At 43.7% G+C, this 25,223-nt stretch overlaps 1 protein-coding gene across 1 annotated transcript in view; it reads left to right on the forward strand.

Annotated features, from left to right (window-relative positions):
• Window positions 1–25,223, forward strand: part of BUB1 (BUB1 mitotic checkpoint serine/threonine kinase) — a 640,511-nt gene that overhangs the window by 175,509 nt on the left and 439,779 nt on the right. Inside the window, exons 12-13 of the mRNA XM_069234708.1 lie at window positions 18,538–18,663; window positions 21,201–21,311. Of these exons, the coding sequence (XP_069090809.1) occupies window positions 18,538–18,663; window positions 21,201–21,311 (237 nt within the window). The remainder of the gene's footprint in view (window positions 1–18,537; window positions 18,664–21,200; window positions 21,312–25,223) is intronic.

Raw genomic sequence — 25,223 nt, forward strand, 5'->3', positions numbered from 1 at the left:
ATAACATCATCAAAGACGTTCAACAAAGACACCTCTGGTTAAGATTGGCACCCCAACTCAAAAGACCACCATACAAGAAAAAGACAATAGTTGGTATATCTTTCTCTGTTCAAGTGGCCAAACTATGGAATTCCTTACCCCACAATTATGAGATCCCCTGATAACTACCTTATCTTCATAAGACTACTCAAGAGTTGGCTCTTTCCTACATAACCACCATATTCCAACAGCAATGTACAGCATATCCCTGTGTATGTAAACATTTGTAATTTGATTATATGTATATTTCTAGATGTGTATTTTTTGTACAAATATGTATAATAACTATTTTTTCTTAAATATATACATAATCTTTAGGCCTGTTTTACGTCCCTAAATTCAGTATTTAGGTGCCACTCCTAATTCCTAGCACGCATATTCCTGATGTCCTAAAAAGAGTCGGACATTACAGAGTTGCACCAGCAGAGAAAGACTACAGGCACCAACCGACTCGCTCCCAGCCCAACTGCCTTGTTTGCAGCCCTTGACAATCCTGCACCAAAAGATGGCCTGCCTTGCACTTCAGCGACCTCCAAAGTTTGGGAGTACTGCCTACCTTCCACAGAGATCAAGATCTTCCAAGAACAGCGGCCCTGTTCAAGTAACCAACTTTAAATGAAAAAGAACTCTGCCATGAGGGACCGCAAACCTGCCTCGCACTCCACCCCTGCACCCGACTCCCCCGGCCTGTGTTCAACTGGCCCACCGGTCTGGTGAAGGTTCCCTAGTGATTCAGATCTGAGACTACTGTAGGCTGACTCCTGCCAGACTCTGCCTCAAACCTTGCAGCCTCAAACTGAAGACTTCCCGGATGGCGACCTGCCTGTAAGCTGGTCCCAGCTCCAAAGGACACCCCTGTACCCGGAGCCACTGTGCCTTGAGCCACTGTGCCTTGAGGCGCTGGACCTTCTGTGTCCCTACATCCCCTAGCATCAGAACCTTCCTGGGCAGCTGTGGATTTTCTTCGTTCAGCCTCCTGGCCCGAGCCTGCAGCCTTTTTCCAAAACTGATCTTTCCCCATTAATTAGCATTGGGTGCCCGATACGGTGTTGGCACTCTGCACCTGGCTGCCCTGTGCTGCTGAGGGTTTACGTTTCGTGCTGCCTTGTTAACCCCCCCCCCCCCCTTTACTCCCCAACCCATTGTGCTTACTGCAACCCCAGGAGATCGACACCTGACAAGGCTCTACTCGCCTGTGAGCAGCGCGTCTTGGTTCACACTGGTCTCCATTAGTTAACATTGGGCACCTGACTCCGAATGTGACCTCTGCACCAAACTGTCTCTGTGCTGCTGTAGTTGTGCACTTGCTACTGATTTGAACCTTGCCTGGTGTTGACCTAAAACCCCGAAGACTGGTTTTGTAAGTCGTGTACTTGCCTGCAAAACTGCATTCTTGTTTTGCATCCATAGGTTAACATTGCTGATCTGAAAAATTGCACTGTCTTTTTTTGAAACTGCAAAGTATTTATGCTTATAAACCTACTTACCTGATTACATAGTTCTCGGGTTTGAAACATATATAAAAACAATTTTTCTAAATTGGTCATGGATTTATTCTTTGACGTGTCTCATTTATTGCCTCTGTGAGTACAACAGATGCTTGGTACTACCCTCTGATAAGCCTAACTGCTTGCCCACACTACCACAAAATAGAGCATTAGTCCCATCTAGTTTTGCCTCTGCAATACCAATTGAGGATCCAATGGACTCTGAACAATGTGTACTTCATTTTAGTGCACTATATAGAAAGTCAGCTTCCTACATACTCTGCTCAAATTAACTTGTGCCTTCCTATGCTAATACTGTAGTCTTATTTCCCTTTACTAATCCACCACTAATCCTTTTGGGTTCTGGATTAGCGTGCTACTCGCTGAAAAGCGCTTCAGTTCCTCATCAGGGGTAGTAAGTGTTATATAAATACAGATAAAATTAATGCTCCTCTTAGGCGGGGGCAGTGTTTATGCCGCTTTTGCATTGCTATTAAGGTTCCTGACTTCATGAGGGTTATAGCCCCTTTGCTGTGTATCTCACTTCCTTCGCAAGATGGCTCTATGCTTTGGTATACTACAGGAGGTAGACATCTTTGTCTTTTCCTTCTTGTGATTTCATGTTGCCTATTTCCTACAGGGATGGATTTTCCTATAATGACCAATTGTTGCTCCTTTGTGGGTTGCCATGCCTTTCGCTGTTCAGCTTCTCTAAGTTGTTTTTGGCTTGCAGACGGCCACTTGTGGTATCCTACCTGTCAAACTTGTGTTTTACCTTTAATTCTGTTCTCACCTTCTGTCTCCTTCTAGGCTTTTGTTATCAGTGTCCTGATGTGGCCCTCTCAGTCATTTGGTATTGGTTTACATACTTTTGTTTTCTAGGGTGTTTGATGTCCTTCACACTTCTCTTCTCTTATATTAAATCTATCTTGCAGATTGTTCGGCCTCATGCATTTTTATGAGCTCATCGTAGTGTCTGCTTCTGTCCTGGCCGGTATCTTATGCCTAATTACCTTGGTTATACATTGACTATTCCTTCTCATGTCCCAGAGGTGTTAATGCATCTCTGGCAATTGTTTCTTTCTGTGGTTGTTTTGCGACCCTCGTCATGTTGTATACTGCATTGTTCAATGCTTCTTCTTCATACGTGGGTTCTGGGTTTTTTACCCCTTGACTTCGCTTTACAGAGCGGGTTTGGCTAACATCCTGCTGTTTATGGCCAAGAACTCTACCCCAGTGGCTTTGCTTGGTGACTCTGGTCCCTCATGTTCTGGATTTACATGAGTTCCATCCTACCTTTGGGGCAGGTGGTTTTTATGTGTCTGTAGCCTGTTTTCCTACACAATTTGTTCTGCTGCCATGTGATGCTGATCTTGTGCTTTCCGTTCCATTCTGCCTTTAACTACCTGTGGTCCCATCCACAGTCCTTATGGTGCAGTATGTTCTCCTCAAATCAACTTCTAAGGGTGTCCCTCCTCTTTTGGATTGGCTTGTTCTTGTCACTGCCTTTTCACAGGATTGGTTGCTTACATTAACATCTGGCACGCTTTGCCAGAGAACACTTCCTGAGGGCTTGCTTGCTCATTCTACAGGAGTTAGATCTGCATGTACTGCATTGGGATGTGGTTCTTGGATCCTAGTTTTCTCCCTGATTGTTTTCCTGCACACGTTTCCTACATTACTGTCTAGAAAGTCTGGTCTGACGGGGTTTGTTCGTTTGGACCTGAAGGACTTCTTTGTTGGAAACTAGTCTGCAGACCCTCCTCCTGGTTTGGTATTGCTGTGGTATCTAATTCTACCATAAGGAATCTGTGGCTAGATATCTTTATCAGATGAAAAAGCTACTTACCTTTGGTAATGCCTTATCTGGTAGAGACAGGATCTAGCTGTCCTTAGCGGCCCCAACAATCTTCCCTGCTTTGCGGACTGTTGCTATGAATGGGGGCTCCCTGTCCGGGGGAAATTCTGCAAATTTATTTTCTTTTTCTCAATGGCCCCTTCTTGGGATTCAGATGCCTTCTTTGGGACATTTGGGACATTTGGGAGATTATATTGCTTAACACAGAGATATCTCTTTTGGAGCACACGGTTTCCATAGGCAGTTTCTATATGTGGCTCCATGTTTTAGTGTGAAAAATAGTCACGGAAGAAACTGACGTCAGCGGGTCTGGGATGGGATTTTATGGACTCTGTTGACATCCCATCTGGTGGACAACGTTGATACAGAGCCACATGACGCTCTCTACTGACATGCAGATGTACTGCTGGGAAAAAATTCCAGGTCCAGTCTGGCGCCGGGGGGAGAACTCTATGATAAGGAATCACAGCTAGATCCTGTCTCTACCAGATAAGGTGTTACCAAATGTGAGTAATTTATTTGTTTATGCAACCGACTTCCTGAGGCAGTTGCTTGTCAAAATCTCTTGTCAATATTTTAACTGCTGATGCTATAGGTATCACACCCGGCCCTTGCATTTCTGTGTCTCAGGATGAGCCTCTGTCTGTGCAGCTGCCTCTATCTGCTATTTGATTGTTCCTTTAGAATAGGTTTGTCCAACATATGCAATGAGGGTAGCTTAGTGCCAGAATTTCAAGATAACCGTTGACTACACTTAATAAATCTGCCTTGGATTTCCCAATGACTCCCTCTTCGTCTTGCAAACAAAACTAGAGCTCAACGTTCAGCTCCTCCTCCTCAGGTATGCCCTGCAACCAGTTTTGCTCATATAGACCATCTTAAAGATTCCGGCAACAAATACCAGGCACCCATTCCTACTGTGATCAGTTTTTCCCTATTCTTACTCTGTTGTACATATGGGTGCTTCCAAAAAGGGCAGGGGGCCTTTCTTTTACACAAACAAATGTAAAATGTCTGTAGTCCCGTAGCAAGAATTTTTGCCAATCCTAAGCTTGCCTCTGATAAGCTACAGATTGTAATGAGCAAAACAAGACCACAGCACACAATGTAAACAACAGTGTAATGTAGGTAACAGGATCCGCAATACATGAGTTCCGTTGGACAGAAGAACGGGACGGCACGCAAGTGTTCACATTTTCTTAGAAGAAAGTCTCTTTATTTGAAAGCGCAGTTATATTCACTGAGGAAGAATATCACTCCAGACACAGCCAACACGTGTTTCGTCACACTGGTGACTTTTTCAAGGCTAAAAGAAGATGTAATAAAATGAAATCACAAAGTCAGCCCAAATTAAAAGTGTGTTCTTCGTATCTGAAACTGTAGGCGGATGGGTGAGTGTAAGTGTAACACAGTAGGAAAAAGTCCAAACAAATAGGAAGTAACCAAAACGCAAAGTACCCTGATAAGTCCGAGGTCGTGATTCGTAAATGGCCAAGTGCCGTCGACCCGAGTTGTTCCAGAACCGTTCACAGAAGAACTGTGTTACACACTTTCTAGCCTTGAAAAAGTCACCAGCGTGACGAAACACGTTTTGGCTGTGTCTGGAGTGATAGTCTTCCTCAGTGAATATAACTGTGCTTTCAAATAAAGAGACTTTCTTCTAAGAAAATGTGAACACTTGGGTGCCGTCCTGTTCTTCTGTCCAACGGAACTCATGTATTGCGGATCCTGTTACCTACATTACACTGTTGTTTACATTGTGTGCTGTGGTCTTGTTTTGCTCATTATTATTTGTGTATAGTTTTACACATTGTTTGTGCCCATGGGTAGTAAGGCACTGTGACCACCTGCACCATATTTGAGTATATAATTTCCATTAATGTAAGCAATTTTTCCTCAGTTCTGTGAGGAAGACTTGGATCCTTGTAAGTACATTATGAAAATACCCATTACTACGATCTACTAATTCACTGTGGTGTAAAATTAGAGGGTTAAGATTGTGAGGCGTCCCCCCCCCCCCCAAAAAAAAAATCAGCAATCCTATCAGATATTCATTAGGACTTCATTCAGATAGTCACCAATGTACTAGATCCTGTACATGCTTCAATGTGTTCATACCTCCAGTAACCATATGCTACTCTATCAGAGACTTATTTTACATGCTTTTGAGATCTAACTCAGCGTAATTCACTTTCAATAGACCCATAAGTTTAATCTGCTGGGTACACCTGTGGTTACTTTACTTTATTTTTTAAATATACCTTTTAGCTCGAACTTTGTGGATGATGCTCTTTAGATAAGCGTCTTACAGTTAACTAACTTCAGTTGTGCTGCCATCCTTCTTTTTTTGTGACCAAATAAGTTGTAAAGTTACGCAAATTTCTACTGATATCTGTAGACATTGTATACAATCTGTAAACACCTCAGACTAGCATGAATTTACTGCTGTCCAGTGCTTAATTTGTGCTTGTTGTTTCCGGTGCTGAGCACCGGCACTTATATTTGAGGGCCGGGCTTAGACTTCTGCCTCAAGCATTTTCTGCGAGCAAAAGACACATTTGGGAAAGACTGAGGAAGAGAAAAACAAAAAAGCGTCACAATGAGAGAAAGTAGAAAGCTGGAGGGGTGAGCTGAAGGGGCAGGGGGTGGCTTTATATGGTTTGAAGAGGCCCGAGATGGCTTCAGGATTACGCTGCCTCAGTATTCCGTGTTCGCACATTTAATTGCAGCAGTCGCATGTTTAAGAGGAGGGCTTTGGGCACCTGCACCTTTTTATTTACAAATTAAGCACTGCTGCTGTCAATTATAAATTATTAAGTATTAAAAAAAAACTCACAAATACATTTCTGGTATGGATTCCTAACTCTACAATGGCTTTCCATAGGCCCTGCATAAGCGTACTAATGGTAAGATTGGCCGGAGTAACATTCTAAAACCAAAGGATCCTGATAGCTCTGGTTTGGTACCGCTGTACTCTTGGTCAACTATCTCAGTAGTGTTTAAAGAACGAAATGCAACAAAAGAGTTGGTAGCACTGTGCCAGGACCTCTCTTGTATGCTGCGTGTGGCCTCTATTGCCTTATACTTCAGTGTCAGAGAATGGTGGCCCTCACAAATTTCACTTTACAAGGAAGTCTTATTTTTCTCAATTCAGCCTGTTTGTCCACTCTCGACAACTCACACAGTTGTTGAGTTTGACCTTGAATAGTGTGATTTTAATTTATGGCACAAATGTTAAAAACTTGTTGAAGGCTCCTGCAGCTGAGTCAAAGATCCCTTCACTTGGTCGCCTCAAGATCATTTTTTTTCTTTTTTGGGGCCTCGTCTGCTGGTAATCTGGAACAGTGCTATCCAGTGCATGTGGCCAGACTCCCAAAAAACATGTCGATCTTGCCTTGCAACCTGATTTGCACTTTTAACTTTCCTAAAATGTTAGAGTACATGGTACAGATTATAGTGAGGAATTATATCCCTGGCAGGGAAATTCAGCAGTTGGTTACCCTGGCGCGCACAAGTTAGCTACTTGAGAGAACTATAACTCATGCTTCTGCCATGCACCGTTTTCTCATCAGCAGTTTCATTGCATATGTTGCAGTGATATGATCAGTGATATCATAGAAGATGTCAGGAGTAGTGTAATATGTGGGGTAATTAGCAGTGCATGACTAGGGCATGAGTTATAGTTACTGGAGATAACTATCTGGTGAATTTCAGTGGCTTTGTTAATTTGAAACATTGCACTGTCACTTAAATTTTCATCTGAATATAATGTTATTTTAACCTTTTTTTCAGAGAATTTCTAGTTTTTTTGCTGCAAGTTGGTTGTTGGCGAGCCCCAGGGCCTCCGCAGCCCAAGCTGTCTCCCTGCATACTTTGGAAGCTGGCATTTCTCCTGCCCGGCAGGAGCAGCTGTTTCTACAAGCTCCTGGTGGGTGTGAGCAGTCAGTTTCCCTGCATTCAGGAGCGTGGGCCGGAAAACTGAAGTCTGCTCCCGGGTGGGAGCATGTTTAAAGCTCCTGTCTGGTGGAAGTGAACATTTTTCCTTCCTGTGGTCCTGCAGGCAAGAAAATTACTGTTGCACGCTCAGCTGTCAGGGACACGGTCTTTGAGCCAGCCCTAGGGGGTGGGTCCTTGGTCCCTTTCAGATCTTGGGCGGGAGGCCACATGGCCCCCTTCCTTCTTTTTTATTTTTTATTTTTATTATTTAAATAAAATAATTTGGCCCCACCCCTCATTTACTCATCGACCAGGGGTATTGGGGATGGGGTACAAAGTGTGCTTCCTCTCACAGGTAGATCCAAAAGCTTAGTTAACTTCCCTGTCACATGCAAAGGTTAGGTGACACTTCGAATAACCCAGCTTTTGTCCCCTCAGACAGGCTGGTACAAATAACAGTGGGAGAAAAGCTACCACTAGGACCAGTTTTTAGTGACCACAGATGAGGGGACTGCTCATTACTTTGACCACATCTCTGGGTTGGTAGGCAAGCTCTGCAAGAGGGGAGAAGGGTTCCCAGTCTTAGATTTTGAGGGTTATGATCACTGTGGGAGTGTTTGCAGTGAGGCAAACTAACTGCTTAAAATGTGGGTAGGGTTACCTCTGGGAGCTTTTGCTCCATTGGTTAGGGAGTGTCCAGGAGTCACCCCTACTCACTAGCTGGTTCTAGGTATAAATGTTTCCTCCCTAATAACACTCCTCAGAATACTTTTGGGAACTGTGTAAAACCAGAACCGGACTTTGTCTGCTGTCTGTGACCTGAGAGGAGCCGTAAAGGACTGAATGTGCTCCTTCTTGTACCCAAGACAAAGAAAAGGAGTGAACTCAAAAGGTCAGTTGGCTGCCCTCCTGTGTTACTGGGGGGACACAAGCTGCAAGTGGCCTCTTTCTGGAAACGGCTGGTTGACCAGTGGCAGTTGGACCTGGACTAGACTTTGCTGTAGACCTCTGCCTGACACCTTGAGAGTCAAAGAGCATGCTTCTGGGGGCATTAGTGTACTTTTGTGGTTGTTTGAGGACCAGAAGAAAGTTTGGTAACTTTGAAAAACATTTTTCCACAGAGCTTCAGGGGGACCTGTGGGAAAGAGCATCCGACAGGCAGTTTCATGGCTTCAAATTGAAATTCAGCTTCATCCCAGTCAAGGCCCCTAGCACCTCTGAAAAAAGACTAAGTCCCATTTTGCATAAGAACTTAGAAAACACCAGTATAACCAACACACTTCAAGTATCCTCCTTCGGTTCCACAGCAACAGCTACAATTTCAGTGGAAGCCCACTAGCGAAGGATTATGCTGCTCAAAAAGAGACAATCGCTTTCTGCGTTTAGACTTAAACGTTTTATAACTTTTTGACTCCCAGACTTTCACCAGGACCAATCCACTTGTACCGTACCAGGGATCTGTTATAGTCTGCCTTGAACCTCATGTAGGTACCAGTCTTGTGGTTACATAGACTATCATTGATACTTTGGGCTTTTTCCACCTAAATCTATAAGAATTCATATTTCTGGTTCCTCTTATTGGATTGTCATTTTGTTTTTATTTTACTCCTAAAATATTTATCTATTTTAAAATTTGTTGTGAGAAATTGTATTGTTGGTTGTGGGGGGAGAAACCCTATTCAAATTACAACAACAGACCCTTACAGGGTGAATCGGTAAAAGACATAAATTAATCTGTCCTTAACCCTGTAGTAGTTTGGCACAATAACAGTCCGGCTTAACTTCGAGGCAATGTGTAAAGTATTTATGCAGCACTTAAACAGTAACAAAGCTAAAACACAATTGAAATTCCACACTAATTTTAAAAAAAATAGAGTAAATTTTAATAAATTATTAGGCACTCAAATGGCAAAAATACGAAACCAGGGATAAGTCGAAAGTTATGGCTGACCGCAATGGATCAAGGTTCGAATAAACGAAATGGATTGGGCCCAGTTTCCACTTACCTTGGGATTTAGAAGAACTTTTAGCGAAAAGTGACTAAGAAGGTAAAGTTCAGCATGGCAAGGTAGTCGACTGTGTCAAATGAGTTGTTGTCCGGTAGCTATTGGACGAAGTTGCAGTGAAGATTTCTACATTTGGTTCTATTTTATGGAAGTTTAAAATCTACAGCCGGATGAAGCTGTAGGCTGCAGCCAACGAGAGCTCCACTAGGCCATATTCTGTGAAGAGCCCCTGAACAGGTTTTGCTGCTGTGGAGAAGAACTTAGTGGGAGGTCAGGCCGACGGGCGATGCTGCTTGGGCTGATTGGCAAGCAGGTAGGTCCAGGTATCCTCTTAGTTCTCAGAGCATTTTTTGGCAGAAAATTTTCGATGTCTAAATTTGGATGTGAGCCACCTGGACACCATTAGCACCAATTTCAAGGGTCTAGGAATGGGGAGACACCACTTGGCTGGTCAGGCCTCAGGCTGTGTTCACATGCAAAATCAAGACGGTTGGAGCTTTTTTGTCTGTGAAGCTCTGATAAGGAGGCCAACCAACTAGCTGTTGGAGTCACTGGAAGTCTTCGGTTCAAGCCATAAGGCAAGTATAAAGCAGCAGGACAGTCTTCTGAGGGCACAGGATTCAGGCAGCAGGACAGTCCTCTTAGTGCAGCAGAGCAAGAAACATCTGGAGTTCCCACCTTGCTCAACCCTAGGTAGCTGTCGCTCTGAGTAGCAAGGCTCACACAAGGGAACAAATGTAAAGTATTTAAACAGCACCAAAACAAATGCAGAAGAAATACATTTGAGACACCAAAACGAAATAGGTCCATTGAAGGGTTCCAGAGGTGTAAATTTCACTGGGTACAGTAAACAAGCAGTTTTTACTTAACTGCTAACAAGCATTTACTAATCGAACAAATTTGAAACTTCAAAACATCACAGAAGTCATCACTTGGCCAACAGTCTCCAGGTATCATGATCACTGTATAATCCTTTTTTGGGTGATAAACTTGCCTTCTGGGTGATCAAGCTGCACTTTGATGACTTTCCTGGGTTCTGCAGACTTTGGTACAACTTTGACTGTTGGTTGCTGATCCTTTGTGCTGCACGATGGCGATTAAAAGATCTGTTCTATCAACTCGCCTCACTAGGTTTCTTCAGCTGTAGTGGCCCTCTGCTGCAAACAGGTTTTCCCACTGACCTTTGAGTCTCTTGCTTCGGCTGGAATCAGGTGTCGACTTCTTCACGATCAGGACACAGGAGGTACAGACACTTATTTGCTAACCACCAGGTTCAATAGATATTGTATTCAAACTTATCGACCACACTATATCCTGAGGTGTCAACGCACTAGCGGACAGCACCCAATACGAAACAGCAGTCGGAGAAGTCCCAATGGCTAAGGGAGAGAGAAGAGCCATATTTTAAGCGTTTTTTTTAATGCAACAAGAGTCAGCTTCTGAGGTATGGGCAGGTGGAGTATTCCACAGTTTGGCAGTAGCCATCGAGATAGACCTACCACCCCATCTGGCCTTAAGGAGTCTGGAAACCAACACATGCATGCGAAAAGAGGATCTGAAAAGCCTACTTGGTGAGCACCAATTAAATAGGGAGTTGAGTTGGTGGAGCTTTAATGATGCATAGCTAGAAAGACCATGCAGAGAGCTTTAAAAAAATAATCATTTTTTTCTGGAAGCCAGTGGAGGGAGCAAATCCACTCTCTGACTGAAAGATGCCTCAAGATGTTAAAGATGAGTCCGGCAGCTGCATTCTGGACAACGTGAAGCGTGTTAACACAGTACGCATTGATGATGCAGTGCAATGTTGCAGTAGTACAATCGTGGGGTTATAAGTGTGATAATGATTGCTTGGGGCAGATCCACTGGGATGTAAGAAAGGATATTTGTTAAAGTTCTGGTAATGAGAAAACATGTGCTGGTAGCGCGGCTGACTTGGTTATCAAAGCTCAAGGGATTATCGCACACAGCACTCAGGTTTTTCACTGATTTGACCGGGATGGGAATCTTTCAGCCACCAGATGTTAGACCAGACGGGCTCCTGTGTGCCAAATACTAATGCCTCTGAAGGAAGCTGGCTCTGTATATACTATACCAAAATGAGATATAGTGTGCACAGAGTCCAGAGGTTCCCCGGAGGCTTAATAGAGGCTAAAGTAGATAATACTAATGTTCTCTTTTGTGGTAGTGTGGTCGAGCAGTTAGGCTTATCAGAGAGTAGTGCAAAGCATTTGTTGTACGCACACAGACAAAAGAAGCACACAGTCGATGACTTAACTCCAGACCAATGGTTTTTATATAGCAAAAATACATTTTCTTAATTTATTTTTAGAACCAGAAGATTCAAGTTGCAGGTATGTACTTCAATAGTTTCATATTTCACACATATATAAATAGCACTTTGTTTGAAATCGATAAGTTATGCAGTTTGTGAAATATTGGCAATTATCTGTTTTAAAAGTTGATACTGCAGTTTTCAGAAACAGTTCCTGGGGGAAGAAAAGTTAGATCGATTTGCAGGTAACTACAACACTTACAGTTCCAGTCTCCGGGGGTAAGGAAGTCCATAGGTTGGGGTTCCAGTTAACCCCAAACACCCACCACCAGCAACACAGGGTCAGCCGGATGCAGAGGTCAAAGTGTAGGCCAAATTAACATGGGCTCCTATGGGGACTGGCGGGCCTCGGTTTCAGATCTGCAGGCAGGTAAGTACCTGCGTCTTCCGAGGGCAGACCTGGGGGTATAGAGGAGCACTTTGGGGTTGGGGGATGGGGGTGTTTGTCACAAGTGGGCACTGAGCATACACCCTCAGCGGCGCTGGGGCAACCATGTGCATGATGCAAACAAGATGTCCCGTCTCCAATGATTCTCTATGAGGGGACCTCTGGGGTCACTCATAGGCTGCAGGCGAGGTCCAAGCGGTCGTCTCGGGCAAACCACAGGCTGGACAGGGAGGAGGCCGCCTGCTGAACGTTGCTGCACTGTAGGCCGGGTTCTCTAGGGCCTGGGGGCTGCGGGTGCAGTGTGTCTTTAGACGTCGGAATTCGTGCGGAGCTTTCGCGGTCAGGGGGGTCCTCAGAATTCCCTCTGCAGACGTCGTCGTGGAGAGGTCAACCCTGGGAAGGCACTTGCTTGAAATCGCCTGGAGATCTTCTCTAGCTGGTTGGGCAACCTGGACATGGGCCGTGGGTGTCTGGTGAAGAGTGGTTAGGACTCACGCATTCGGAGTGGGGTTGGAGTCCTTGGTTGTTGTTTCTTCTTTGGACAGGCCCGCTGTCCATGGGAGTTCTTGGTCCTTTTGGGTGCAGGACAGTCCTCTGGAGCTTGACAGAGGTCACTGGTCCCGCTAGATGCGTCGCTGTCCTTATGCAGGTTCTTTGAAAAAGGAGCCAGGCTGATAGGGCTGGGGCCAAGTCAGTTGTCGTCTTCCTTCTTTTCTGCTGGGGGTTTCAGCTATGCAGTCCTCCTTCTTGTCAGGTCACCAGGAATCTGGTGAGCTGGGTTCATGGAGGCCCTTAAATCTTAGGGGTGTTTCATGGGTCAGAGGGCAGTAGCCAATGGCTACTGTCCCTGAGGGTGAACTCCCTTTGGGGAGGGGGGCACAAACCTCACCTTATTGGTCCCTGTCCTCCAAACCAAGATGGAGGATGCTGCAGGGAGAGGGTCACCTCAGCTCTGGACACCTTAGGGGTGGTCCTAGCTGGGGTGATCACTCCTCCATGTTTTCCCTAATGTTCCTGCCAGAATTGCCACCAAAAGTGGGGCTTTGTCAGGGGGGGGGGGGGGCAGGCAGCTTCACTAGCTGAGGTGCTCTGGGGCACTGTAACCCGAGCCTTGAGACATTGAGGCTCACAGCCAGGAGGTACAGTTCCTGTAGGGGGGAGGTGTGAAGCACCTCCACCCAGGAGAGGCTTTGTTTCTGACCACAGAGAGGACAGAGGCTCTCACCTCATGTGGTTAGAAACTTGTCTGAAAGTGGCAGGCTGGCACAGTCCGGTCAGTCTACCACTAGCAGTTGGCTAACATACAGGGGGTGTGTCTAAGATGCCCTCTGGGTGGGGGTTTATTGTGCTGAGAAGTTTGATACCAAACTTCCCAGTATTCAGTGAAGCCATTATGGAGTTGTGGAGTTCGTAATGACAAACTCCCAGACCATATACTCAATGTGGCTACACTGCACTTACAATGTCTAAGAATAGACTTAAACACTGTAGGAGCATATTGCTCATGCCTTAGGGCTGTAATGCCTGCTAGAAGGGGACTTAACTATGCCACAGGCAGTGGTTTGTGGGCATGGCACGATTTCGCCTTTTTCTCCTCACCAGCGCACACAAGCTGCAAAGGCAGTGTACATATGCTTGGTGAGGCGTCCCCAGGGTGGCATAATACATGGTGCAGCCCTTGGGGACCTTCCCTGGCCACAGGGCCTTAGGTACCAGGGGTACCTTTTACAAGGGACTTAACTATGTGCCATGGGTGTTTCAATAGTAGAAACAAAGGTACAGATTTTGGGAAAGAACACTGGTGCTGGGGCCTGGTTAGCAGGGTGTTCTCTCATCCACCTATGAATGCTAACCTCAGCTACAAAGGATTGTCAAACTTCTCAGCTACAAAGGACAGGTCATTGGAAATGGACAGGATGATCTGGGTGTCTTTGGCGTACGACAACGTTTGGAACCCGAAAGAGTACACCAGTTCAAGCAACGGAGCAACATACATGTTAAAAAGAGTGTGAATCAGGGTCAGTCCCTGAGGGACTCCACAGGAAAGACAAAATGCTTCCACCTTAACCCGTCACAACTAACTGTTTGTACCTCGTCTGTAAGGAAAAAGCGAAGAAGCTTAAGAGAAGATTCGCCGACACTGACTTGCTGCTGCCATTGAATTATCTGGACCACCGAGACGGTGTTGAATGTGGCCAGCAAATTGAGCATCACCAGAATGCACACCCCCCAACCCGGATCTGTTTGATGGCAGGTGTTGTCGGCAGCTATAAGGAGAGGCGGACTTTGTGCTCTTTCCTGAGATCATTTTGCGAGGGTTTGATGATGTCATGTGCCTCAAAGAATTTCACAAGTTCCCAGATTTTTTTAAGAATCTTGACTGGCACTGGAAATAAGGAAATTGTGGGGGGAATGTTCTAAGGTCCTCGGGGTCCGTAGTAGATTTTGTTTTTTGGTGATGGAGTGACAATTGTATCGTTCCAGGAGGAAGGAAAAGGTGATTCCAGAATGAGAGCAAACACTTTCTGCAGGAAGTCGGCAACAGGTTCCATAGCCAGTTGGTTATTTTAGGAGAACAGGAATCAAATGGCAATCCAGCGTTAATAGCTGAGTGCATAATGTGACTTTGGGCAGCTGTTCACTGGCCATAGGTAAATCAAAGTTTGAATAGATATTCTTAATCTCATCCTGGAAGTACAGAGCCATTTTGTTGCAGAGGTCTCGAAGGATTCACTAGGCCCTGAGAGGGGGCAGTAAACAGATCTTTTACCATTGTAAACAGTGTCCTAGACGCATTGGTGGTAGCCCTAATGTTTTCTGTAAAGAAGGAAGCCTTGGTAGATTTAATGGTGATCTTTTAACACAGCAGGAGGACCTTATGCCTTTCTTTTTCCCCAGGGCCAAGAATAGACCTTCATCTCCGATCCTGTCTACGACACTCCTATCGAAGTCTCCTGAGTTAAACGGAGAACCATGGAGAGGATAGCTTACTTCTGGTAGCCATTTTAACCTTAAGCGGGGCTATGCTGTCCAAGGCGGTAGTGACCCCCGAATGGAAGCCTTCTGTGGAATAGCCTGATGTGTCGACATGACAAGCTCTGGAAAGTTTGAATGCCTTTTCTAAGTTAGCAGAAGTAATTTTGCTCACGATTCTGCCAATAATTGTCTTAGGAGTAGCAAGGCTTTTCTTAAACTAAGAATGAGAGGAACACTGAACATGATAACCTGGTGGCCTTCCCAACTGAGGGAGTGAACACAGTCGACTGTTGAGTCTTCATGGTCAGAAAAAATACCATAAACAGTGTGACCATGAGTATGGGTAGGATCACAGACCCACTGGGAAAGCCCCAGGTTAGATAGAAGTTTAAGGAAGGCGGCCGAGTATTTACATAACGGGTTGTTAAGATGGATATTAAAATCCACTGTAACTAATATAGTTATGTACTAGGAATGGGTCCACAGTCTTCGTCAGTGCAGCCTCTCTTCACCAGGTCCTTGGTGCAGCGGACATACCTTTAGTACTCTTCTCGAGTCTGTTAATCTGAGTGCCACTGGTGACATTTTTGTTCCCAGAAAATGCCCTCTGGGTAGAAGCAGTCAGTAGCCAATAGCTACTAGGTTCCCTCCTTTCTGATGACCACTTTATAGGAAGTGTAGCATTTAGCTATCCTAGAATTCTTTATTCTGTCTCTCAAACTGACCATATCGTTCTCTTGGTGTGTAGAGCTCCCTAGCCCAACCCAGATATGTGGCTACCAAGGGTGGTATATGCCCCTCAAAAACCTGTTTAGTAACTGGTTTCCTCTCTCCTTCCTGTTTGCCAGCCTGTCGTCCTTGACAATATTGCAGCCCTTGTCCCAAGTGTTCACCATTCGTCCTTCAAAGACAACTTCTCCTTTGAAGCTCGCCTTTTGAGCCTACACCTGTGTCGTTTCCTACCAGGGAGAGGCACCTCGACATTGGATTCCCAACAGCTGTTTTACGGTTCCCCAGGATGGGAGAAAGCTGCCTCGGGGCAGACCCTGTGTGTAACTGGACAGGCACAGAGGATTTAGGGCAACAAAGTGGCAAAGTTTTGAAAGTTGCACGCTTCAAAATGTTACATTAATTTCAACTTGAGTATCAAGTTCGACATAATACAACAAGTTGTTTGATACTTTGGTGAATACATTTTGGCTCCACCATTCAGGAGTTTGCACATCTGAGGTGTAAGGAGGCAGGTGTTAATTCTGTTCTCACCAGTGGGGCTTCCACAGTGAAAGCCACAGTTTTGTATTTTTACTATCAGAACATGTAAAATACATGTTCTACTCTTGAAATATGATGCACCCTGCCTCAGGGCTTGGTAGACCTGCTGTGGGGTGACATGCATATTGCAGAAACAGGTTTTGTCTTAGCCATTCTTTCAAATGGCGAAGTGGGGACAGTTGTTTAAAAACTGCTATTCCAGTATCCAGTGGCAGATTAGGAGCCAGGTTTTACCTTTGTAGCACCCAAAGTGGCACAACCTGTGTTGCCTTCCTTAGGATGACCCTCTAACCTACAAGCCCTGGGTACCATACACTAGGGACTCACAAGTAGGTTAGCTTATGCTAATTTGGTATAAGCCAATTCAACATACACACTTTCAGGTCGGGCCTAGGCTCTAAGGTGTGGTTAGCAGGCGTTGGTAAACTGAGTCCAAAAACCAACAGCTTAAGTGCAGAACTTTAGGGTTCACCACTCAGAGGCATTTCCTTACACCGACACTGTCTACAGGCAATGCTCAATACACACCAATGGTGTTGAGGGGGAACTAAGTTACGGTGAGTGCCCTTACTTGAGGCTCAACCCGAGGAGAAATGAACTAGTTCCACAAGTGGATGTGCTCACTTCAAGCTCGACCCGAGAGGAAACATGCTAATGATCCCGCAGACATTCCTCTGTTGTTGAGAATCGCGGGAATTCCTCTTTTGGGAGAGGTGGTCTCACACACTTAATAGTGTCATGCTTCATCATAGAAATCTCCCCCCTCCCCCCACCTTGGAAGCTGGAGGAAATCCTACTATTCTCATTAAAAGATGAATGTTTGAGGAACCATAAGCATGTTTGCTCTGGGCTCGAGCTTGAAGTGAGCACACCCACTTGTGGAACAACTAGTTAGTTTCTCCTTGGGTTGAACCTCAAGTAAGGGCACTCACCGTTTCTTAGTTCCCCCTCCACACCTGTGGTGTGTATTCATTACCTTTTGGCAGGATGTGTGAAGGGTTGTGTTCCTCTCACCTCTCTCTTTGTGTTAAACATACAGGCAATACCTTCCTAGTGTGTTATGTGCACAAGCAGTGCTGCCACACCTTGACAAGCTTTTGTGCGGAGATGTTGGCCATTTGGACCTGGTGCATAGACAACAAAATAGGGGTGGGTGCCTGCAGCTCCTTTATCAGGGAGTCAGAATGTGAAGCCAATCTCCTGAGCAGACTGTCTTTGATAAGAGAGAGGGAGCTACTGCAAAAAAATTGAGCATGATCTTGAACTTGTATGACACTCTGACAATGGATCGTTCAGTGTCCAACAACAGGATGTCCTTTGCATCCCATCCCACAGAGTCGCCCCCTCACCTCACTCTTTGAGCCTGGAAGAGTTGTTTGACCTAGAACGAAGGCAGTTGTTGAGCTTTCTTGCTTTCTTACGCCTGTCGTTATTGCTTCGATGAGCAGGACTGAGTGCAAATCAGTTTTGTTCTTCCAAGTTTTCTATCTTAATTTAGAAGTATTTCATAATCCTCCTTTTTGAGTTGCTGTGGCAGTAGTTCATAGATTACATTTTCAGGAGAGACTATTAGGAGAACTAGTTAGTTACTTTATGTAACATTCTTTCTGTTGAGTATGATTAGCTCGTGCAGATTACTTGTCACCCTCTTTCAATCCGCCATTCGCGTTCTTAGACTACCATGCACTGTGCGGAAAAATTGGGCAAAGTAAACATCACTAGCTTGGAAACTCCATACATGTGACTACTGTCCGATTTTTATTCATTTATATTTTCTGGATCCATTTTGCCGTCTAGAAGTAACTATGCCAAACAATCTGTAGGAGCTAGCATAATCAATCTGAAAGAAAGCTACCACAGGTAAGTAAATTAATCTTCAGTAGATGAATAAACTGATAGTGTGATTATCAAAGGTGGGGGTAACCGTACCTTGAGCAGTGTACGAAAATACGAATGATTGAGTGGACATGCTGAGAGTTTTCTTTGTGTTTCAAAACTTTGTAGTATGTTATAATTTCAGTACATTGCTAGGAACAGTCTGTTACCACGCAGTATGTGCGCACAAGTACATAAGCAAACAAAATGGGTCTGAAACTGCTTTCAATGCATGAATTAATCTGTGGTCAAATAAATCGTCCAACTACACTGTGCTAACATTGTACTTCAAATGTTAATGGTTTACTGTCAGGCAGAATTAAATTTAGGGCTTTATCTTTTTCATTCTTTCTTTTTGTTTGTTTTAGATTTACTCGTTGGCAACTTATCAGCTTTGAATGCTTCCCATTCTTCTGCAGCAACACCAGGGATATTAATTCATGGAACTTCACAAGTGCAACCTTCACCTACAATTAACACAAAGGAAGCTCTGGGTAATGAGTGCTGGATTACAATGTATTATATTTTCTCCATCATGATTCAATTTCACTGTTGTGAGGAAATGGGGTATATTTGTGATATCACAGTATAATACGTTATCATTCCTTTTAGGACCAGTAGGTTTTCATTTGTTAAACCTAGCTCAACCCTGAAAGGATGTGGCTTTGAGCAGTGACTGAATTCTCAAGGGGTGCATGTTTCTTTATCATTTGATGGTCTTGAAATTTCACTAGCCGTTTGTTACTTCTGCCCTGGCACGTGTTGAGCTCTTTCCCACAAGTAGACAGAGCAGGCAGAGTCTTCTTTACGGGTCCCTTGGGTGCAGCAGGTGCAGTTCTTAATCTGTCTTCTTTCCACTCAAGTAGTGATCTGAGGGTTGGGTGCTTGAGTGCTTCTTTTATGCCATCTTCGTATTTGTGGGAGGTGGGGGACCCACTAGCAAATGGGACTACAGTTCCCAGAAGGCAGCTTTTCCCACTTTACATCTCTTCCTGAAGGTTAGGCTAAAAACAATCCCAGAGTACTCTTATCTTCCTGTACCAAGATGGCTCAGCTATTCCCCTGTTTATAGCTCAGGGCATACCCCGAGGGTGTATCCAGCACAATGAGCCTCTCCTGGAAAACCAGTTCTGCAACAAGGTTCTCCCTTTGGAGGAGGTGCAGCCTGTCTGCCTACATAAAGGAGTGGGCAGGCTGAGTTGTGATAACCATTTGCTTCACTGAGGCCGTAGCATCTTTGAAGCTGGGCTATTTCTGGTCACTACCTTGAAGTCATTTTGATGAGGAGGTCACACCTTCCTCCAACAGTTCCCTTTGTTCCTGGGAGCGCTTCACACTTCCTAAAGGGGGGCACCCTGTTGGCTCAAGGTAAAACAGCTGTGGACAAAAATGCCTACGAGAGGTTTTAGCCAACGAAAACAGTGACTCAGCAATTAGTCAAGTTTAATGTGATAATTTGATACTTTGAAGTAATCTTCGAGCCCAAATAGAGGTTAGCACATAGCTCGGTGGCTATATATCTCCGTGTTGGACAATGGGGCTTACCGGCCTTACTAAAGTGAAAACAATAATTTTTAGTTTTCACTGTAAGGCCATGTCAACCCTAAGAGAAAAATACCTTTGTTAATATATAGCACCCTTGCCTTGTGGCCTTCCATGGCCGTCCCTACCGGTTACTTATTAAACAAGTATTAGCCAATTGTACATGTACTTTGAGAGGCCACAGCAAACACACTGGGGCCTAGACAGCAGGACCCAGTGCACTTCAGAGCCAAAAAAAAAAAAACAGTCCAAAAACTTCAGGGGAAGGGTGATCATATGAAGAGGCACTTTACTACATGTCTTCCCGGATTGAAGGCATCTTTTCTACAGGGGAATGTACCTTGAATATGCTACTGCATTCGAAGGGGAAAGGTTTCTTCATCTTCAGGTGTTCATGCTCATTTAGTGACTATTCCAAGAGAACTCCCTATTTATACAGTCGGCATGTTAGCCAGTATGGATTTTTCACATGCATTCTTTATCAGCTTTAAAGAAGTCTGCATGTTTTGTGGAAACCATATTGAAGAACCTGTCTCGAAGACCAGTCTTGTCTTAAAATGCATGCCATTTGTCTTTTTGCGTAATAATCTACTAATCCATTTGAATAAAAGGCCCGGCACAGAGGTGAGATGTTGAAATTACTTCTGATGGGCATGCCTTCCATGTTAGAACATTCACCCCGACTTCATGATGCATCCACCTGACATTGAAACATAGCCATTCATACTACTAACTTCGTAAACCAAATTTGCCTGTCTGCCATAGAAATTTTAAAGAGTTTGGAAATTGAATCCAGAAATAAAGTGTTGCAATGCCATGCCATTTTCAGATTGTGCTCTTTAGAAAGTCCAGTAATATAATGTAACATTGTACACATTGTAATTAAATTACTTGCAATCTTTGTCTCCATTGTTTTACAGAAACACGCTGTCCTTTCCTTCAAGCCAATGTCAATAGTTTGCAGTCCCACAGTTAAAAGTAATTGGTTAGACCTTGCCGGTGTGTGGTGACCAGGGCCTGGGAATGCTGCAGACTATTATTCATGTTTTATGTGCTAAGGCACCTACTTTATTCTCGCGAGAAAAAAGCATTCCATATATTTGAAGCAGAGAATCCAAACGACTGCAGTTAATGTAGAGTGCCTTAGTCAAATATATATATTTGAGATATTTCAAAGATTTTGGTGTTTATAACACATTTAGAGGTATAAAAAGTGTTTATCCAAGATTTCTTTTTTTCAAAGTATTTATTTGTAATTCACATTATTCTTTTGCATGTCACCTCTCCTTTGTTTAATGTGTGTTTTTATTTGATGTATTAATAACATGTTATGTACTTCTCGCATGATCTCAGTTTCAATACAGTTTACCCTGGATCTGTTTTATTTGAAAGTCCTTGTATTGGGTTTCCCTTGAGCTGCCTTAGTGTGACTTAAAAGTCTTGTTTGCCACTACTTTGTTTTCACCTTTATGTTCTTCTTTTGTTGCAGCTTTCATGCAAAATATGTTTACACCACTACCATGCTCTGAAATAGAAGAGGATATTCTTGCGGTGGATCAGGAAAGTGAAAATGTTTTGGAGGCCATGTGCAAAAATGACTGTACGTATTCCTGCCTGACACAATCATAGTAATGTCTTTCTCTGTCTGATGCATTCTTTAAAGTGGTGCAGTCTCCAAGGCCAATGAGACTTTGTACTTTTAGACAGGATAATTCAAACGTCTTTGTGTGAATGATTTGCATGCTTCCCCTTTTCTGTAAAGCTATGGCTGATCAAAGATCTGTTGAATTTTTCAAGAGGTTTATTAGGTTTGTTGATTCGCATTTTAGGTTTCACCCTCGCAAGCAAAAAAGAACACTTGTGGTTAAAAACAATTTAAATGCAAATATAAGTGACCATTTTCCAAAGTAGTAAGTACCCACCCAAACACTTGTTAAAAGCTAAATTCGAGAAGCCCGTTCTCTGCTTCACGGTTTGAAACTACCTCAATATCATGTATTTCAAGTATTTAATATTAAAGGCTCGTTGCATCACAGATTCCGGAGTTGTTGATCTATACAAGATAGCTGTACGTCATACTCCTAAGTATCATTCCTGCATCTTAGTCATTTAGTGTGCTCATTGACAACGTTCCACAATTGAATACAAAACTGATCAAAACATTGGACAATATTTGTGTCACTGTTGAACACATGTATTCCTAAAACTTACCTCAATGTATACTTTTATAATTAATTCTGCAAACGCCTTTGTGTTTCACATTAATAAGTGTACTCCATAGATGTCTGCATGCAAACAGTCAAGACGTGTGTGCTTGCTGTGCTATCTGCAAATGTTCTATTCGGAAGTTCCCTGCAATTTATATATCCCTCAAGCCCGAGTATTTCGACAGTCTCGGCACTCAACCTTGACGATTTTCATCAAGGTCCATGCGCTCCCTTTTGTACTTGAAGTCTGGAAACTCTCTGAACTGAAGACCTTGGTATTGCCTCGGAGTGTACACTTTATACCATCCTCTGGTGAGGTTGTAGTTGGGGGCAGGTGGGGAGATTCATTGTAAGAACTATCAATTTCTGTCACCGCATTCCTTTTATAGTTTAAATCCGAAGGTATGGCTGAAAGCAGTAACTTACGATTGACCGACCCTGTTGAAGCCTCTTCTTGAAGAAAACTAAATTTTCTAGTTGCCATTCTGAAGTATCGATGGGATGAAATTGTTTTGGCTTGTTTTGCTTTGCATAATTTTCACTTTTTGAATCTTTTACAACCTGCTCAGGGAGACCACAGTTCATGTGAGTGCTCCTTTTCTCTTTACTCTGCCTAAACTGCCACACATTACTGCTTCGGTGAACCCTTCCTCTAATTAACCAATTTTGTTGGTGGTTCAATTTGTAGTCTTTCTGCCTTTGCCCGCCCTCTTAATGACTCCACCATCTTCTTTTAATTTATAGTTAAGTCTTTTCCCCCATTTCTACTTCCTTGCTCCTGGCAGATGCTGAAGCATGTGCAGAGCAGCTGATGTTCCCACAGCTTTTTAAGTGTGACTAGGTCAGCCAAGACAACTGCCACTGGTAGAGGCCACTGGCAGCGGTCACTGTGTGAGGATAGTAATCTGACGAGCAGAAAGTAGGCCAATATTTACAGACCTTCTCTTGCCTGCCTTACATTGCCAAGGCATTAGAGACCGCAGTCACAGTGAGAAGAAATACGTGTTAAAAACTGTCTTCTGACTGACGTGCGCTCCTATTGCAGTTGTGAAAAATGCTACAAATTTTAGGGATGTGTACTAACTGCATGATTAAGGTCATTTTTACACCCTAATGGTGCTAGACCTCTCCGTAGCAATTGATGTAATGGCCATAAAACTGTACTGGACGGCCTTGGCTAAAAATTGCAAGAATAGGATGAAATCCTTTTGCCTGGTTGATACGTTTTTCGGCAATTGTACTCTGGAGGTCGAATTAGGTTCTATCTTGTCTGAGACCACTACTACGACCTGTGGAGGTCCTCAAGGTTTTCTGCTCTTCACAAATGTCTACATGTAATCTTTACTTGATAAATTACACACCAATTAAGTAGGCAAAAATAAGTATAATTTTGTCCAACAAGTGATACATGGAATTAAATGTTGTGACCCGCATCTGTACACATAGTTTCTCATGTTTATGTTGGTCTCAGCCATGTGGGCCTCCTGAGGTACTGTTCCATGTCTGTTTTATTTTTATTGTCAAACGCATGGGTGTGTGAGATTTTGATGGAGGTGCATTTTGGGTTGTGGAATTCTAAGAGGACTCTATGCAGCTTCTTTGACAGGCACTTGATGAGGCATCCTGTTTAATGTATTCTGCTGGCATTGTACAGATTCAAATTCTATTTTGAACTTCTAGATTTATTGGTAAACCATAATCTGCTTTCTTTGGTTCATACCATGTGAATGTCTATCAGTTTGTTGAACCCTTCAGAGAGTCAGTTGTAGAGCTGTTCCACTTCTGCTATTGGGATGAGGAATGGAGTAAAGTCAGAGGAAGGATTTGAATCAAGTATTGGGGAAGTTGAGTTTCACTTTCTGTAGGTAGTCTAGTCACCTTTCTGTAGTATATGTTCTTAAGACATGTTCACAATGGAGGGGTTATTGGGATTGGCCTGGGTTTAGTGGAGATTTCCCATTATTGTGATGAGTTCAGCTGGAATGAACATAGTTAAAGATCAAAACTAGTTGGGATATGTTGAGGGCACTTAGGATTTGTTGTTAAAAATGTGAATGGAGGTTTTAATATCTACAAGATTCTTCATGAGAAGGTAGTTGAAGGACAGCAGTGAACAAGAAGCAATTCATATTCACACACTCCACATTCTTGAAGCTTGTGCTCTCCAAGTTATCTTTGAAAATAACTGATAATCCTTGTCTGGACTTTAGGGTCACTGTCCGCTGAAGATTCAGTATCTAGATGGGATGGCTTCATCTCCTAGCTAGAATGCAATACTGAAGAAAATAAATGGATGTACATGGGAGACATCAACAAGGATCTACAGATGGACCCACACGATTTGGCAGCTACTCTCCAATCATTCATTTAGTGCAAAAACCATTGAGAAAGTGCTTATCGTTTAACTACAGGGTCACATCATTTGGATTATTAATCAACATTGTAACCAATCCGCTTTAGGATCATGCTGTAGCATGGAGACTGCTACCTTTCAATGAATAAAATAACCCTTTTGTATTGATGCTGCTTGTCCTTTCTGCAGCCTTGGGCTCAGTAGACAACCAAGGACGACTGATCTAGACCCTGGAAGCATGTGTGTGTTTCTCTGACACACAGCCTTGCAATTATTGACCTTCACTTGGCTTTATCAGTTTGTCCAGTAGGGAAGTACAAGTTCCCAGAATCTCTTTAACTGGCCAGTAGCGCTGAGCTCCATCCTCAAACCTGCCTCTCCTGCCTCACCGCTGATTCTGTAAATGGAACTCCTTGGATCTTTCCTGCACCAAAATGCACCTATAAGACAATGTTGTATAATCCAATATCCTCAAGTTAATCCAGTGCTACTTGTTGTGCACCTATCTAAACTCGACAATTTGATCCTCACACATCGCATGAAAAAAAAACACAGATTCATGGTTGGCTATCAGACATTAACTTTGATGTGTTCGCATCCCCTGCTTCCGAGCTAACAGTGATCACGTAGATTCATTCTCGACACACTGTCCTTCGAAGAACACATCGCAAAGAAATTAAAGACGGCATTGGACAAACTCTCAGCATCTTTAAGAGTACACTGTTCCATTGTAAGATGCTTGCTTAATCTGTGCAGGATCCGTCTACTTATCTGTCATGCCCCAAACATTAGTAATGAGCAGTTCTTTCCAGATATAATTGGCAAGCTGCCTGGTCTTGGGCTACTATATGTACTTTTGAAAGTGACTCTAATTCCATTTAGGCCTATCCCTGGATCATTTCAGCATTCAACAGTACCTGTTTCCTGGACAAACTAAATATAGGGAAGAGCT

The sequence above is a fragment of the Pleurodeles waltl genome, chromosome 5, assembly GCF_031143425.1.
Source record: "Pleurodeles waltl isolate 20211129_DDA chromosome 5, aPleWal1.hap1.20221129, whole genome shotgun sequence".
Lineage (NCBI taxonomy): Eukaryota > Metazoa > Chordata > Amphibia > Caudata > Salamandridae > Pleurodeles > Pleurodeles waltl.